This window comes from Hibiscus syriacus, unplaced genomic scaffold (genome assembly GCF_006381635.1).
Source record: "Hibiscus syriacus cultivar Baekdansim isolate YM2019G1 unplaced genomic scaffold, ASM638163v2 tig00013386_pilon, whole genome shotgun sequence".
In the NCBI taxonomy this organism is placed as follows: Eukaryota; Viridiplantae; Streptophyta; class Magnoliopsida; order Malvales; family Malvaceae; genus Hibiscus; species Hibiscus syriacus.
This window is the reverse complement of record NW_024062302.1, coordinates 731,975-745,579: the sequence shown is the minus strand read 5'-3', so window position 1 is coordinate 745,579 and position 13,605 is coordinate 731,975. Positions and strand designations below refer to the sequence as shown.

At 32.8% G+C, this 13,605-nt stretch overlaps 2 protein-coding genes across 2 annotated transcripts; one reads left to right on the top strand and one right to left on the bottom strand.

Moving 5' to 3' along the window:
• Positions 1-4,521: 4,521 nt before the first annotated feature.
• On the top strand, positions 4,522-6,816 carry LOC120206231. The gene is made up of 4 exons (XM_039205950.1): positions 4,522-5,454; positions 5,960-6,167; positions 6,256-6,385; positions 6,466-6,816. Exons 1-4 carry the CDS (start codon positions 4,571-4,573, stop codon positions 6,741-6,743), a joined length of 1,500 nt encoding a protein of 499 aa, XP_039061881.1. The 5' UTR covers positions 4,522-4,570; the 3' UTR covers positions 6,744-6,816.
• Positions 6,817-7,697: 881 nt separating this feature from the next.
• On the bottom strand, positions 7,698-9,848 carry LOC120206230 (probable LRR receptor-like serine/threonine-protein kinase RKF3). The gene has a single exon (XM_039205949.1). It carries the CDS (start codon positions 9,785-9,787, stop codon positions 7,886-7,888), a length of 1,902 nt encoding a protein of 633 aa, XP_039061880.1. The 5' UTR covers positions 9,788-9,848; the 3' UTR covers positions 7,698-7,885.
• Positions 9,849-13,605: the final 3,757 nt, after the last annotated feature.

The window sequence follows — 13,605 nt, the reverse complement described above, 5'->3', positions numbered from 1 at the left end:
TCCCATTTAGTAATATCAACTAAAAATTAGAGAATAAAAGTAAGGTATTGATGTGGGTTAAAAATGGGATTTTGTGTAACGTTATATGAGCAACAAAAAAAAAGGATAACTCGGTGAAATATATATAGTTTAGGGCGTAAATAGTTTATTAAGTCAAAATATTATCATGAATTTACCAATATTGTTTTTCAATCGTCTATGTTTATAATTTTGAAGGGTCAAGTTGATACAAACCATAAATGTAGATGACTTAAAAGATCGTTTTACGTTTTTATAGTTATCAAATAAATAATTAAACATAAATGTAATAAGATTTCAATATTTTCAAATAAAAGATTATATAAAAACTTAATTTAAAAATATAAAAATGAAAAGAGTACAACAGAATTGTAAGGTAATTAAACCAAGTCAAATGGTGGGACGAGAATCTCCCAACGGCCATGAGCCAAAAAGGCTTATAGGAAGAAGGTGTCAATGTGATTTGTTGAGAAGAAAAGGAACTCGCGCATTTGACGTCTTTCGATGATAACAGCAAATCCCAGCTGGACTTACAGATTTACTCCTCTTTAAGTATAATTATTCTTCACCTAACCCTTACAACTCTATTTATTTATTTATTTCCTACTTCTCGTGGATGCCATTTTGTCACTTTCCCATCACAAATTTCTTATTATTTTGTTTTTATATCCATGCAGGAGCCTTGCTGGAAACCTTGGTGGGGGGAACTCGGATGAAGCTAGTATTGCTTGCTAGCTTAAATACTGTTTTCCCAAGTTTGCTTCCAAGGTCAAATTATGATTTTGGTCCTTTACCATATTCAAATTCGTAACGTTATAAAAATCAGATCGGTGGTTAAATTGATCGGATCATCGATTCTGAATTCAATTGATCGAATCGTTAATTTAATGATTAAGTAAAAAATATTCAATAATTGATTGAATCAGACCATGCAAATATGCATATGCAATTGAATTTTGTAAATTTTGGTCTTGTTAGTTTGAATAGTTAATTGTCTACTTAAGTTTTCTTATGCTTCCGACTCGTTATGCTTATATGGTTGTTGTTTTAATGGAATGGTTGTTTTCTAAGGTAATTTAATGTCAGCTTTTTAATCAAAATATTAATTGAATAAATTAATTAATAATATTGTAGAAAAAAATGAATGAATATATGGATTAAATCTCAAACTTAAACATAAAGAGGAACCAAAATTATAGTTCAATTCGGTAGCTTTCCCATTTAAAATCCAATCCATTTTTAAAAAAATTAGGAGGTATCATCTTCCATGACATAGGGTTCTTAGGCTCTATTTGTAAACTGCATGGAATGAGAGTTTTAGACGCCGGATTTCGAGTGACGTGGCTTTTCAAATAAGAATTCTATTATCAATTAAATAAGGGTAAATTACACACTAAATGCCTAAACTTTTATTTATTTCAAGACCACGCCTAGTATTTATTTTTTATTTCATTTTGGTACCTTGTGTTTAAAATTTTATTTTATTTTATTAAGCTGTTAAAACTTAACGATGGGTAAATTACATCATTCATCACTTAATTATCTTCTCATTTCTATTTTGGTCACTAAAATTTATTTTTTTTAATTTATTACTTAACTTTCAAACTACTCCTAATCTAGTCGCTCTAAATTTCAAGTTTATTTTTTCATTTTAATTATATATTAATAATAATAATAAATGTCATCTCACAAAAATTATTAATAAAATAAATTAGAGTGATTAGCACAAGAGTAATTCGAAAGTTGAGTAGTTAAATTAAATTTTTTGAAACTTTAGCAATCAAAATAGGAGTGGAAAGATAGTTGAGTGATGAATGATGTAATTTATCTATAAAAAAATGTAGTGCCGGCAATTAACTAAAATAAAATAAGAACTAAACGTTAAGTATGATTTTGAAATAAATAAAAGTTTAGATACTAAAAGGAAATAAAATTGATAATTTATGTACTAAACGTGTTGTTTACCCATTATCTAATATCTCGTTAATTTATAAATTTATAAATTAATTTACCATACTCAAATTTAAAGTTTAGTTCGTGGATTTTAATTTATGATATTATCTGTTATTTAAATAATAGTTAATCGTTTCATATAATGTTTTGAAGAAAATATCTGGATAATAATGGACAATATAATTTCAAATAATCATATTTTTTCAAATATGTTATTTATTAAATCAAAAAAAAAAATCATTAAACAATAAACATTTATATACTTTTATAGACTTAGGGTGCGTTTGGTTCACGGAATGTAAGATTATTAGTGAGAATAAAAGATTATCAGAGAATAAGATTACTGGGAATGTTGTATTTTGTGTTTGGTTGGTTTAGCAGGAATGTAAGATTACCGTGTTTGGTTAAAGGAATAAAAATATTATTGGAATGTATATTTGACCAAATTGTCCTTATTATATATTTGTATAATATTACAAATTGTAAAATATTTATATATTTTCTTTAAAAAATTAAATTCATAATATTTATATAATTTTTTTACAAAAATTAAAAAATATAAAAAGGTTTAATGAAAGGGTAAAATTTTTTTTAACCCCTGAACTTCATATAAAATTTTAATTATAGATTTTTTTTGTAAATCTAAAATAATTTAAGGATAAATTTGTAATTTAACTTTCGTATAATTTTTATTATTCAATGACATAAGAATGATATTTTTGAAAAAAAAAATAAAAATTTAAGGGCATTTTAGTCCAAAAAACCGGTAATGTTACAATACCTAAGGGAAGGGAGATAATGACATTCCCGGTAATATACCCAAAAAAATCTACTATTGGTAATAAAACATTACCGGGAATGAGATTCCCAGCCAACCAAACATGGAAATATGAGATTCCCATCCGATGGGAATCCCACAATCCTTGAATCAAACACCCCCTTAATGTTTGAACTAGGGACATCAAATGATTGATTCGTATTGAATATTAATAGTTGAGTATTCGCTATTTAATTTTATTTTTATAAACTATAAATTTGAATATCTATCATTCCGATTTCCTTTAATTTTACAAATGGTTAATCTGTTTTACATTTTAAAATTTATGGTTTCTTACGAAGTTAGACATTTGTATTTGGCGAATTACTTAATTAATATGAATTGATAGTACTTGCAACTAATGTAAATGATAAATTGATTCAAAATTCAAAACGTATTTGAAAATTAAAATTTTAGACATATTGCATATATCTAACCAGTGTCACCTTTAGCAAAGATGAAGTAGACATTTTAATTTGAATAATAAACTATATCAACTATTTGAATTTACTTATTATAAAAATAGATGAATTAACCGTTTTCTTCCTTTTCCCCCTCCCCTCCCCTCCCCCCTCTTTTTTTTAATAAATTTATCAATTTTATTGATCAATCTAATTTCTTTTTTTTTAATTTTGTTTAACCGACACTAGTTTTGATGTTGGTTGTCTTTCGATTACCTTTTTTCTTTTTTAAATTTTTTAATAAGAATATTTATGTCTTTGTTTTATGGTACGTTTATCTATGCTTTTGTGACACATTTTTCTTTGTCTTTTGGTAGCTTACGATATTTTTTTCGTTTATCTTTTTTCTTAGGGTTAGATTTGACATCAGACTGATCAAAATGTCGCTTATTTGTTATCACATGAATCTTCTTTGCTTTGGACCCTCAGATTGATTTGAATACGCGTTTTGCGTTCGTTGATAGTTTTTTCACATCGCTTGACTCTGATTTGCAATTTTTCGATGGTCTTAAATAGCTTCATATTCTTTTGTGGTTCGTTTGTCGATGTCATATTTGTTCATGTATTTATTTTGTTCAAACATTGGTTAGATTTTTTTAATTTTTTCTCTTTTTTTGGGTCATTGTGTGAACTAGGTGTCTAGTTTTTGTGTTAATGGTTATAAGAAAATGTCTTAATTATAATTTAGTTTATGTTTACGATTATGTTTGTAAATCTTCATTGTAATTCTGGATATTTTCTATATTTAATAAAACTAGAGAGGCTTTCTATAAAAAAAAATAGATGAATTAAATTATATTAAATTAAAATATAAAGGCTGAATCCTAAATATAAGTATAACAACAACACTAGAATCTTATTTTTGATAGAAAAATTATTGTAAGATACATTAGTTGTAAAATTAAAAATACCCAACAACAAAAAAATTAATATTCTTTTATTTATTTATTTTAATGAATGTAATTTAAAGACACTTGACAACTTTCTAAAGTTATAAAGATTTTTAACTTCACTTGCCAAACAAATATATATTAAATTAAAAGACCCACAGATTGTAATTTTTCCTTTACTTTTCTGGAGAGCAGTTGGCAATGTTTCCTAACCCTACTCCCTGTATTGGAAGAAAAAAAAGTCACATTCAACCCTTATTTTACTGCCACGTGGCAGTATAACCTTCCTGGAAGTCACCTTCTTCTCTTCCACTCCTAACAAAAACCAGCCAGCCCGGCCATGTTTTATAACCTAATCTTTGCTTTGCTGCCATGAAACTGTTTCTTCTTTCGAACTCTTTGAAAACTCCGGTGTAACTCTTTCTTCTCTCATGCAATCTTCAAAAGCTTTACAACCCATTTTGTTCACCACCCACTTCTCCACCATGCTCAAACTCCTCAACAAGAGAATCAAGCGTCTCTGTTCCCGCCTCCGGTGGCCGGTTCGCCGCCGATCCAAGTCTATCATCGTCATCAGAAGGCTTCGTGAGTCAGGGCCCAAGACTCGGACCGATAATGGGTTCTCCAAAGTTCACCAAGATGGACAAAACTCGTCGAGGCCCTTACGTATAGCGACTTTCAATGCTTCCCTGTTTTCTATGGCTCCCGCAATGCCTATAGCAGATAAGTCTTCGAATTTAGATTATGAAAATGGTGGTTTTCTTGATGGTAGGCGCTCAAAGTCCACGAGTGATCGACCAAAAAGTATACTGAAGCAATCTCCTTTGCATCCGAGTTCCTTGAATGAAAAGGAGAATCTCTCCCGGCAACAAAAATATGCGAAATCCAGGCTAAGGGTGTCGATCGATTTACCGGACAACGAGATATCTTTGTTGCGGAATCGGCAACTGAGCTTTGCAGAAGGACGTGAAAAGGATGGTTCTTCAAGTACTACTTGGAGAGGCAAAGCTCCATTGAGATCAGCAGTGAGTTTTTCTGAAGATATGGGAAACAGGGTCGACGGTTCCGAGGGTTTTAGAAGCCGAAAGACGGTGCTTCAAGTGCTGAGGGAGTTGGATGCTGATATATTAGCTCTGCAAGATGTGAAAGCAGAGGAAGAGAAAGCAATGAAGCCATTGTCTGATTTAGCTGCCGCTTTGGGTATGAACTATGTGTTTGCCGAGAGCTGGGCACCGGAATACGGAAACGCCGTGCTTTCCAAGTGGCCGATCAAGCGGTGGAAAGTGCAGAAGATCTTTGATGAAACAGATTTCAGGTCAGTCTTCTCTTCTTCTCCATTGTGATTCATATTAAGGAATCATCAGTAGATAATTGCAGGCTTCTCCTCATTAGAGATAACGTCCTTGAAATTTTATCATTCCAAGTAACATTCAATCTTAATTGCGTGTGGGAAATCTGGGAATGATGCATGTCACCAAACACGCAGTTTTTGACTATGTTTTTTTCTTGTGGGAAAATGATCAAATTATGACAAAGATCAGTAGTTAAACTATAGCTATTGGTTAAAAGTGGAGAAGATATATTGGTATACAGTGTCGAGCTTTAATTTTTGTTTGTTTCAGTGGAAAACAAAATCATGATTTGAAAGTATATCAATTGAAGTAAGAGGATTGCTGTTGTATATGCAATACCAGTAGGCTTTGTTGATAAATCATTAACATACTGAAAAGGACTAATGAAACACAATGGAAAGTGACTCTTAATTGTATTAAGTTCTTTCCTTTTTAGCTATTAACAAAGCGAGGGATTTTCGATGACAGGAATGTCCTAAAGGCAACTATCGATGTACCCGAGGCCGGAGAAGTAGACTTCCATTGCACACACCTTGATCATCTTGATGAGAACTGGCGCATGAAGCAGATAAATGCGATAATTCAATCGACTGATGGTCCACACATTCTAGCCGGAGGCCTCAATTCCTTGGAAGAAACCGATTACTCGAACGAAAGGTGGACGGATATTGTAAAGGTATGTATATTATATGAAGATATTTTCCTGAACATTATCTGTTAGGATTTTGAACTAACAATTTTCAGATGGACTTGTCTTTTTATAGTACTATGAGGAGATGGGGAAACCAGTACCGAAGGTTGAAGTGATGAAGTTTCTGAAGATCAAACAGTATACCGATGCGAAGGACTTTGCAGGGGAATGTGAGCCTGTGGTTGTGATTGCCAAGGGCCAAAGTATGTAACCATTCTCTTTGAACTTCTTGATTAAAATCCATTCATCGACATGACATGAAAATTGCTTCAATTTGATGCAGGTGTACAGGGAACGTGCAAGTACGGGACTAGGGTCGATTACATAATGGCATCACCCAATTCACCGTACAGGTTTGTTCCAGGATCGTATTCGGTCCTGTCATCAAAAGGGACTTCAGATCATCACATAGTAAAAGTCGATATGATCAAAGTAAATGATAATGTCGAAGAAAATGTCCATAGAAAGCTTCAGCAACCGAAACAGAAACAGAAACAGAAAGTTATAAAGATTACAAGCAGTTCTCCATCAAAATGCATGTGGAAAACACATACTACATGAGCTGAAATTGACTTTAATTTTTATTCTCTTACCTTTTGTTATCAACTCTAGGGAGCAGATGATTTTGAATCTGCATCCATTGAAAATATAACTGATATAGTTTAAAGAATTCGGATGCTTCTTCGATTTCCACAGTTTCCAATACTACAAAGGGTATCGAGTGTTTTTTACATCATTTGTTCTTATTTACCTTTCCAAGATTAAGCTCTTTAAAAAAAACCTAGGCCTTCATAGTCTATACTCCATGTTATTGAGTGTATTTTACTTAATATTTGACTAATAATTAAGAAATTAAAACTTTGACCAGATAAGGGTTCAACCTGCAAGATCTTGAATGAGCTAGGCTCGAAAATCTAGTTGTAATTAAGTCGGTTGCTTCAAGATGCTACAGTGCAGAAGAACAACTACCTCTCATGGTCTTATGTGCTTCTCATTTCTCTTTTCTGGCACAGCAAATTCAGTCGAACTGTCTTTGGCGATCATCAAGTTACGACTCTTCAGTCCATGTGATGCAGGTCCTGGTACTCTAATGGTGCACTGTTGGCACTCTCCAATCACAAGAAGCACATGGCTGAAACAAGTATTGTGGTTGAATGACAGTAGAAAGTGTGTGCCCAGCGAGCATCTGTTCTATACTTTCTGTTAAATATCATGTGATTGGCTTTTGCAAATATACCACTTTCTAATGTTCAAAAGAACAAATTTATGAAGAATAGAAGCCATCGAACAGATACATTTGCACCGATTCCATATGGTAATATTCAAATTATGCAGAAGCAACAAAATTTGCAGAAAGCTACTAATTGAGCAACAAGGTTTAGAAAGCAAATTCTTGCAATAGCCTTTGTTACAAAACTCCATGCCACATGGGTTGGCAAAAATATGTTACACATGAAGAATTTTCAAGAAACACAAAGTATCATTTGATTGATGTTCTAAAGAAAGTTGCTATACTGTACAACATTAGATACTAGTAAATGTGGCACTATTTATATATGTTCTATATCATTTGAGTTCAAATGAATCTAGCTTAAGTGTAAATCTATTGTATTTTTACAACATCAGATGCAATTATGAACTTTTGAAGCACCATTGGAGAGCTAAATGACCCTGTTATGTTAGGTTGTGCTGATCAAAAAATTCTATTCGAAAAAGCCCGAACTTGTCCCTTCCTCCTTACTGCTAGAATGAGGAGTACTTTCATAAGTAAACGTTCGATAGCCAGCATGACTCGAGAGCTGACTAGAGCCATTACTGCTTACGGATCTCTCGATGTCACTTATATGAGCTACCAGAGGAATTGGCCGCTCAGGGATCGAGGGAACTGAAATGTCTGTTTCCATTATTTTCACTACCTGATCCATGGTTGGTCGACATAATAACTCTGGATGAGAGCAAAGAACCGCTATCAGAACATACTTCTCTAGAATTTCAGGTGGCCCCAGCTCTGGCATGCCATCTTCGATAACATCTAAAGCTCGCCCATTCCTCACCAACGACCATGCCCAATCAGCCAGGAGAGAAGGTTGATTCTCTTCACTCATAGTGAGGGCCTTCTTTCCACTCAGGATCTCAAGAAGCACTACACCAAAGCTATAAACATCGCTCCTCTCGGTCAATTGTCCATACAATGCATACTCAGGGGCAACATATCCCATCGTTCCAGCTACCCTAGTGCTCAGGTGTGTCATCCCCTCCGGCGTAAACTTTGCAAGTCCAAAATCTGCTACCTTGGCCTCAAACTTCTCATCCAGAAGTATGTTACTCGCTTTGATATCCCTATGAATGATTGCCGGTTGTGCCCCATAATGCAAATAAGCCAGTCCCCTAGCTGTCCCTAGCGCAATCTTTTGCCGAACAGGCCAACTAAGTCTCCTTTCTGTGGAACCAAAGAGATGATCATACAAACTACCATTCTCCATCAGATCACAAACAATGATCCTCTGATGAACCTCTAACGGGGTCGTGGGTGTAGCCGTACAATATCCCCTCAAAGCGACCAGATTCACATGCCTAACACTAGCAATAACCTCAACTTCATGAGTGAAATTGGCATCACCAGCAGCAGAACAATTCTTGAACCTTTTGAAAGCAACCTCAGAGCCATCGGGCAAGTAACCCTTGTACACATTCCCATAGCCTCCTTTCCCAATAATGTTATCTTTAGTGAAGTTCCTAGTAGCTTCCTTAATGTCATCAAATGTAAACTTAATCAAGTGAGTACTTTGACTAAATGAACCCAACCCAGAACCACTTAAACTACCCATCTCGAGGCTCCTGATTCTATCCCTGCCTTTCTTCCTCTTTGAATCCTGATATTTTCTATAAACAAACCAAGACCCACCAATCAAAGCAGCTAAGCCAACACCAACACCGATTAAAACACCTAAAATCACACCACGTTTGCTGCTCTTACCTTTAATATTACCATTCTCCCCGATTTGAATTGAAAATATACAAGAAGCCGTACCTTCATCAGTTGGTCCCAAGTAATTATCAAAGGCGGCTGCATAAATAGACGGGTAGGCCGCACAGCCGGACACGTTGGCGGTCGAATTATCCGGCGTAAAGTACGAAGTTTGCAAATTGGTCAAGCTTGTAGTACACGAAGCACAACCGGAACCCGGCAACGACTGGTTACAACTGTAAACGATGTCGTTTAAGGTAGTGTTCGGGATAAAAGCTTCAAAATCAGCCCTTGTGGCCAAGTTCATGCAACCTTGGGAAATCCAAGCGGTTTGGAACCCACACGAGGAACGGATGTTGAAGTTCGGGACCAGAGATTGATAAGACTGCCAGCACGACTCGGAGGAATTCAAGGGTGGAAAGAAGTATCCGGTGCGTCTAAGGTAGTCGGAGAGGAGGAGACGGAGGCCCTGGCGGAGGGAGTGGCACTCCGGGCGGAGACGGCTGGGGTCGGAGAAGAGTGGGCGGAGGATGGTGAAGTTTAAGGGACATGATGATGAAACGTCGCCACTTTGAGCAAGGAATGATGGGAAGCAAGTTAAGGTGATGAAGATGAAGAGAGAATGACGAACGGACATTTGGGAGCTGAGAGGGTGGCAGTCATTGGAGGCCGAGGACAACGCAAAAGATTGGAAAGTAAGAAGAATAGTGGGAGTTGTTGAGAAATTTATGATGTTGGCTTTTATTCACTGTTCAGTGCTGACTTTCGGCAGTTTAACTCTGATTTTAGTCCCATTATTATTACGATGAGCTCTCCATTGTTATTTGATTTTCGTATTTATAATATTATTAATAGATATACAGTGATAATATAATTACTTTGTCTTCTTTGAAATGATGATATATTTTTAAAAATATATACTGTTTCACTTAAAATTAGTTAAAAAAAAATCAATATTTTGGCTTTAAAGACGATAAAATATTAAATTACACTAAATTGAAATAGAGATATTATATTTTAAATTTCATCATAAGATAGGGACTAAAGTTAGAATTAAACCTTTTATTTTTGAGATAGGCGGCAAAATGGAGGAGCAGGCAAGTTTCTTCCCAGAAGGTTGTGCCGCTTCGTGTTTAATTACTTATTTAGTTTGATCCAGCGCTTTGCGTTTATTGGCTAAACGTGGTAGCCTTCTCTAAGAGATAAACCTGTCATAAATTGTCATTGTCTTATTACAATAAGTCAATGTATTACGTCACCTATACGATAATTTAAGTGGCAATCAATTTAATATATTTTAAGTAAATTTTTATATTTGAATCTTTGTGTATATAAAAAAAATTTGTTGAAAAATTAAGTCACCAAAATTAAATATGTAACCGGAATCGATCTAGATCAGTCATGAAACCTTAAAAAGGTAAAAAAAATCAATGTATTATGTCATTACTTTTCAATGTTGTAAGGTCAAAGGTAAATTTGGACTCACACTAGACACGGTTGAAGACATATTTCGAGGTCCAACATAAAGTCAGATTTATTGTGCAATACGTTTAGAGTATATTAATAGTTTAGATAACCACAATTTTAATGATTATGCAATAAAATAATAAAAATAATTTCATTCTTTTAAGGTGAGCAGTTGATGCTAGTATGAATTTGAACCTGCTTGTTACGTTATAAAAATAAATTCGTCCATTTATGATAAATCAAAGATTAAAATTCATGATAAATAAGGAGTAAAACAAGAATAAGACCTTTTAGTTTTAGCCGGCAAGTTCCAGGAAGGCAATGTGGCGTTCTGTTTCTTGACTAATAAAGTGGTTGTTTACTCCTTGCTTGTTCAATTTGAGTTTCAAGTCGTTCATTATTTCTTAGATTTTCAAATTCCCATTATTCATTTTCTTTCTTTCTCTATTTTAAGAAATCAACCGGTTCTTCATGTTACGTCATTTTTTAATGTAATAAATATTAAAATTACAATATATTTTATCAAATATAAAAATGCGATACATGAGTTTTATTTCAATTCGGTTATATTTTAATATAATTATATATATATATATATATAATATATTTATCTATTTACTTTGTTTTCTTTTAACCAAGGGTGACACTTGTCACCCTCTAATTAGTGGGAAAATAAGTATATTGAATTAAAATAAAATTATTCATCCAGCAGAATGGTGACATGTGATATCATTTGATTGAAAGATTAAATTTTATTAAAAGTATGAGTAAATTGAAATAATATGCAAATAATGTAGATCAAATGTGTTATTATACTAAAATACTTAACGGTAATTAACTCGTTCTAACTACGTTTTAATTAAATAAAAATGAAAGTGATCATATATTTTATTTTTTGAAATTAGTGAAGAAAAGTTGACAAAGCAAAAACTTAAGCGATCAATCATGTAGTTAACATATTTTTAATGGTTATAAACACATTAATACATGGAACCTGATTAATGCAAGGAAACTCGCTTCTCTTGGCGTCGATTTTTCATAGGTCTTGACCTATGAAAATCATAAAACCTACAAGTGCAAACGGAAGAGAAGCCATTCTTTTTTAACTCACCTGTGGCGGGCTGTAATAGTACCGTATTAGCATGTATCAGGCTCCATACAGGCAAAAATGCAACAAAACAACGTCTATATGTATCCCAGTGGTGGATCAAAGCTGAGCTTTAACCCTCGTTGCCTATTGGGGGTGAGGGGTGTTTTATAAATTAAAGTAATTCCTCAGGCCCATTACGCCCAAAGGGCTATAGAAGGAATCCAATGGGCTATAGAAGGAAAAAGACATCCTTTTTCGGCTATAGATCATCTCCGTTTCTAGGTTTCTAGAAATGTTGTTAAGGGTGCGTTTGGTTCACGAAATGTTAGATTATCAGTGGGAATAAAAGATTACCAAGGAATAGGATTACTGGGAATCTTGTATTTTGTGTTTGGTTGGTTTAGCAAGAATGTAAGATTATCATGTTTGGTTAAAGGAATAAAATATTATTGGAATGTATATTTAACCAAATTGTCCTTATTAAATATTTCTTTTTTTAACAAGTTGGAAAATATTTATATATTTTCTTTAAAAAATTTAAATTCATAAAATTTATATAATTTTTTTTTACAAAAGTGAAAATATAAAAAGGTTTAATGAAAGGGTAAAATTTTATTTTAACCCCTGAACTTCATATAAAATTTTAATTATAGACTTTTTTGTAAATCTAAAATAGTTTAAGGATAACTTTGTAATTTAACATTCGTATAATTTTTATTATTCAATGACAGAATAAGGATATTTTTGAAAGAAAAAAAATTTTAAGGGCATTTTAGTCCAAAACGCTGGTAATCCAATAATACCTAAGGAAAGAGAGGTAATTACATTCTCAGTAATATACCCCAAAAACTCCAATATTGGTAATATAAGATTATCGGGAATGACATTCCCGACCAACCAAACGGGAGAATGTGGATTCCATTCCCATGGGAATCTCACATTTTCCCAACCCTGTGTTTGGTGATCTCATAACGGAGTAGCAAGATAAAGTCTCAAACCTCTTACATTTCTTATTGTTGTTCCTCTAGTTTATGACAGTTCATGGGGTTTATCGTCTGTGTTCGGTCGTATTGACATTGTCGTTGCTTTCAAGTACTAACTCGACGATATAATGAAAATAGAGAGTCGATTCATAAAATACAACATAAAATATTTTTGGATCAAATTTTATTATATCCCAATCAACAAGTTCACGTCCAGCTCAAACGACTATAATTTTATTTTTTAACAAATAATGACAAATTTAGAATATATGAATAATCATATAATTATTTTGTAACTTTTAATAGTCAGAGACTCAACAAAACAATATCATATAATAGAGATATCATTTTAAAATTTTTAATAATTGCATGACTTAATAAAATAGTACCATGTAGTCATGAACATTTTATGTATTTTACCCTTAGAATTATAACATTTTAAATGTATAATAATAAGATTATATTTTAATATTCTTAAAAATAATAATTTTAGCTTTTAGAAAATTTCGACCAGGTGGAGTAGACGAAATTAATGCAGTGACCAAGAAATTGAAAGAATCTCTAATATTAGAAATGTTTTGACGTTTCAAACTTTACCAAATACCAAGAGACCGGTCTTAACCAATTTAACTAAATAATTTGAATTAATAGTTTAACTCATTTGAAATATACGACTATCAGCTTTCTTCCTCCTAATCACTATTTTTTTTATAATTTATGTCAATTTTATTAATTAATCTAATTATTTTTAATTTTATTTAACCAGCTATGACATTAATTTTGATGTTGATTCTCACCCGCCGATTATATTTTTTTCTTTATTTTTTTAGTTTTTAATAAGAACAATTATGTCTTTGTGACATGTTCTTTGTCTTTATGGTACGTTTATCTTTATGACACGTTTTTTTATATCTT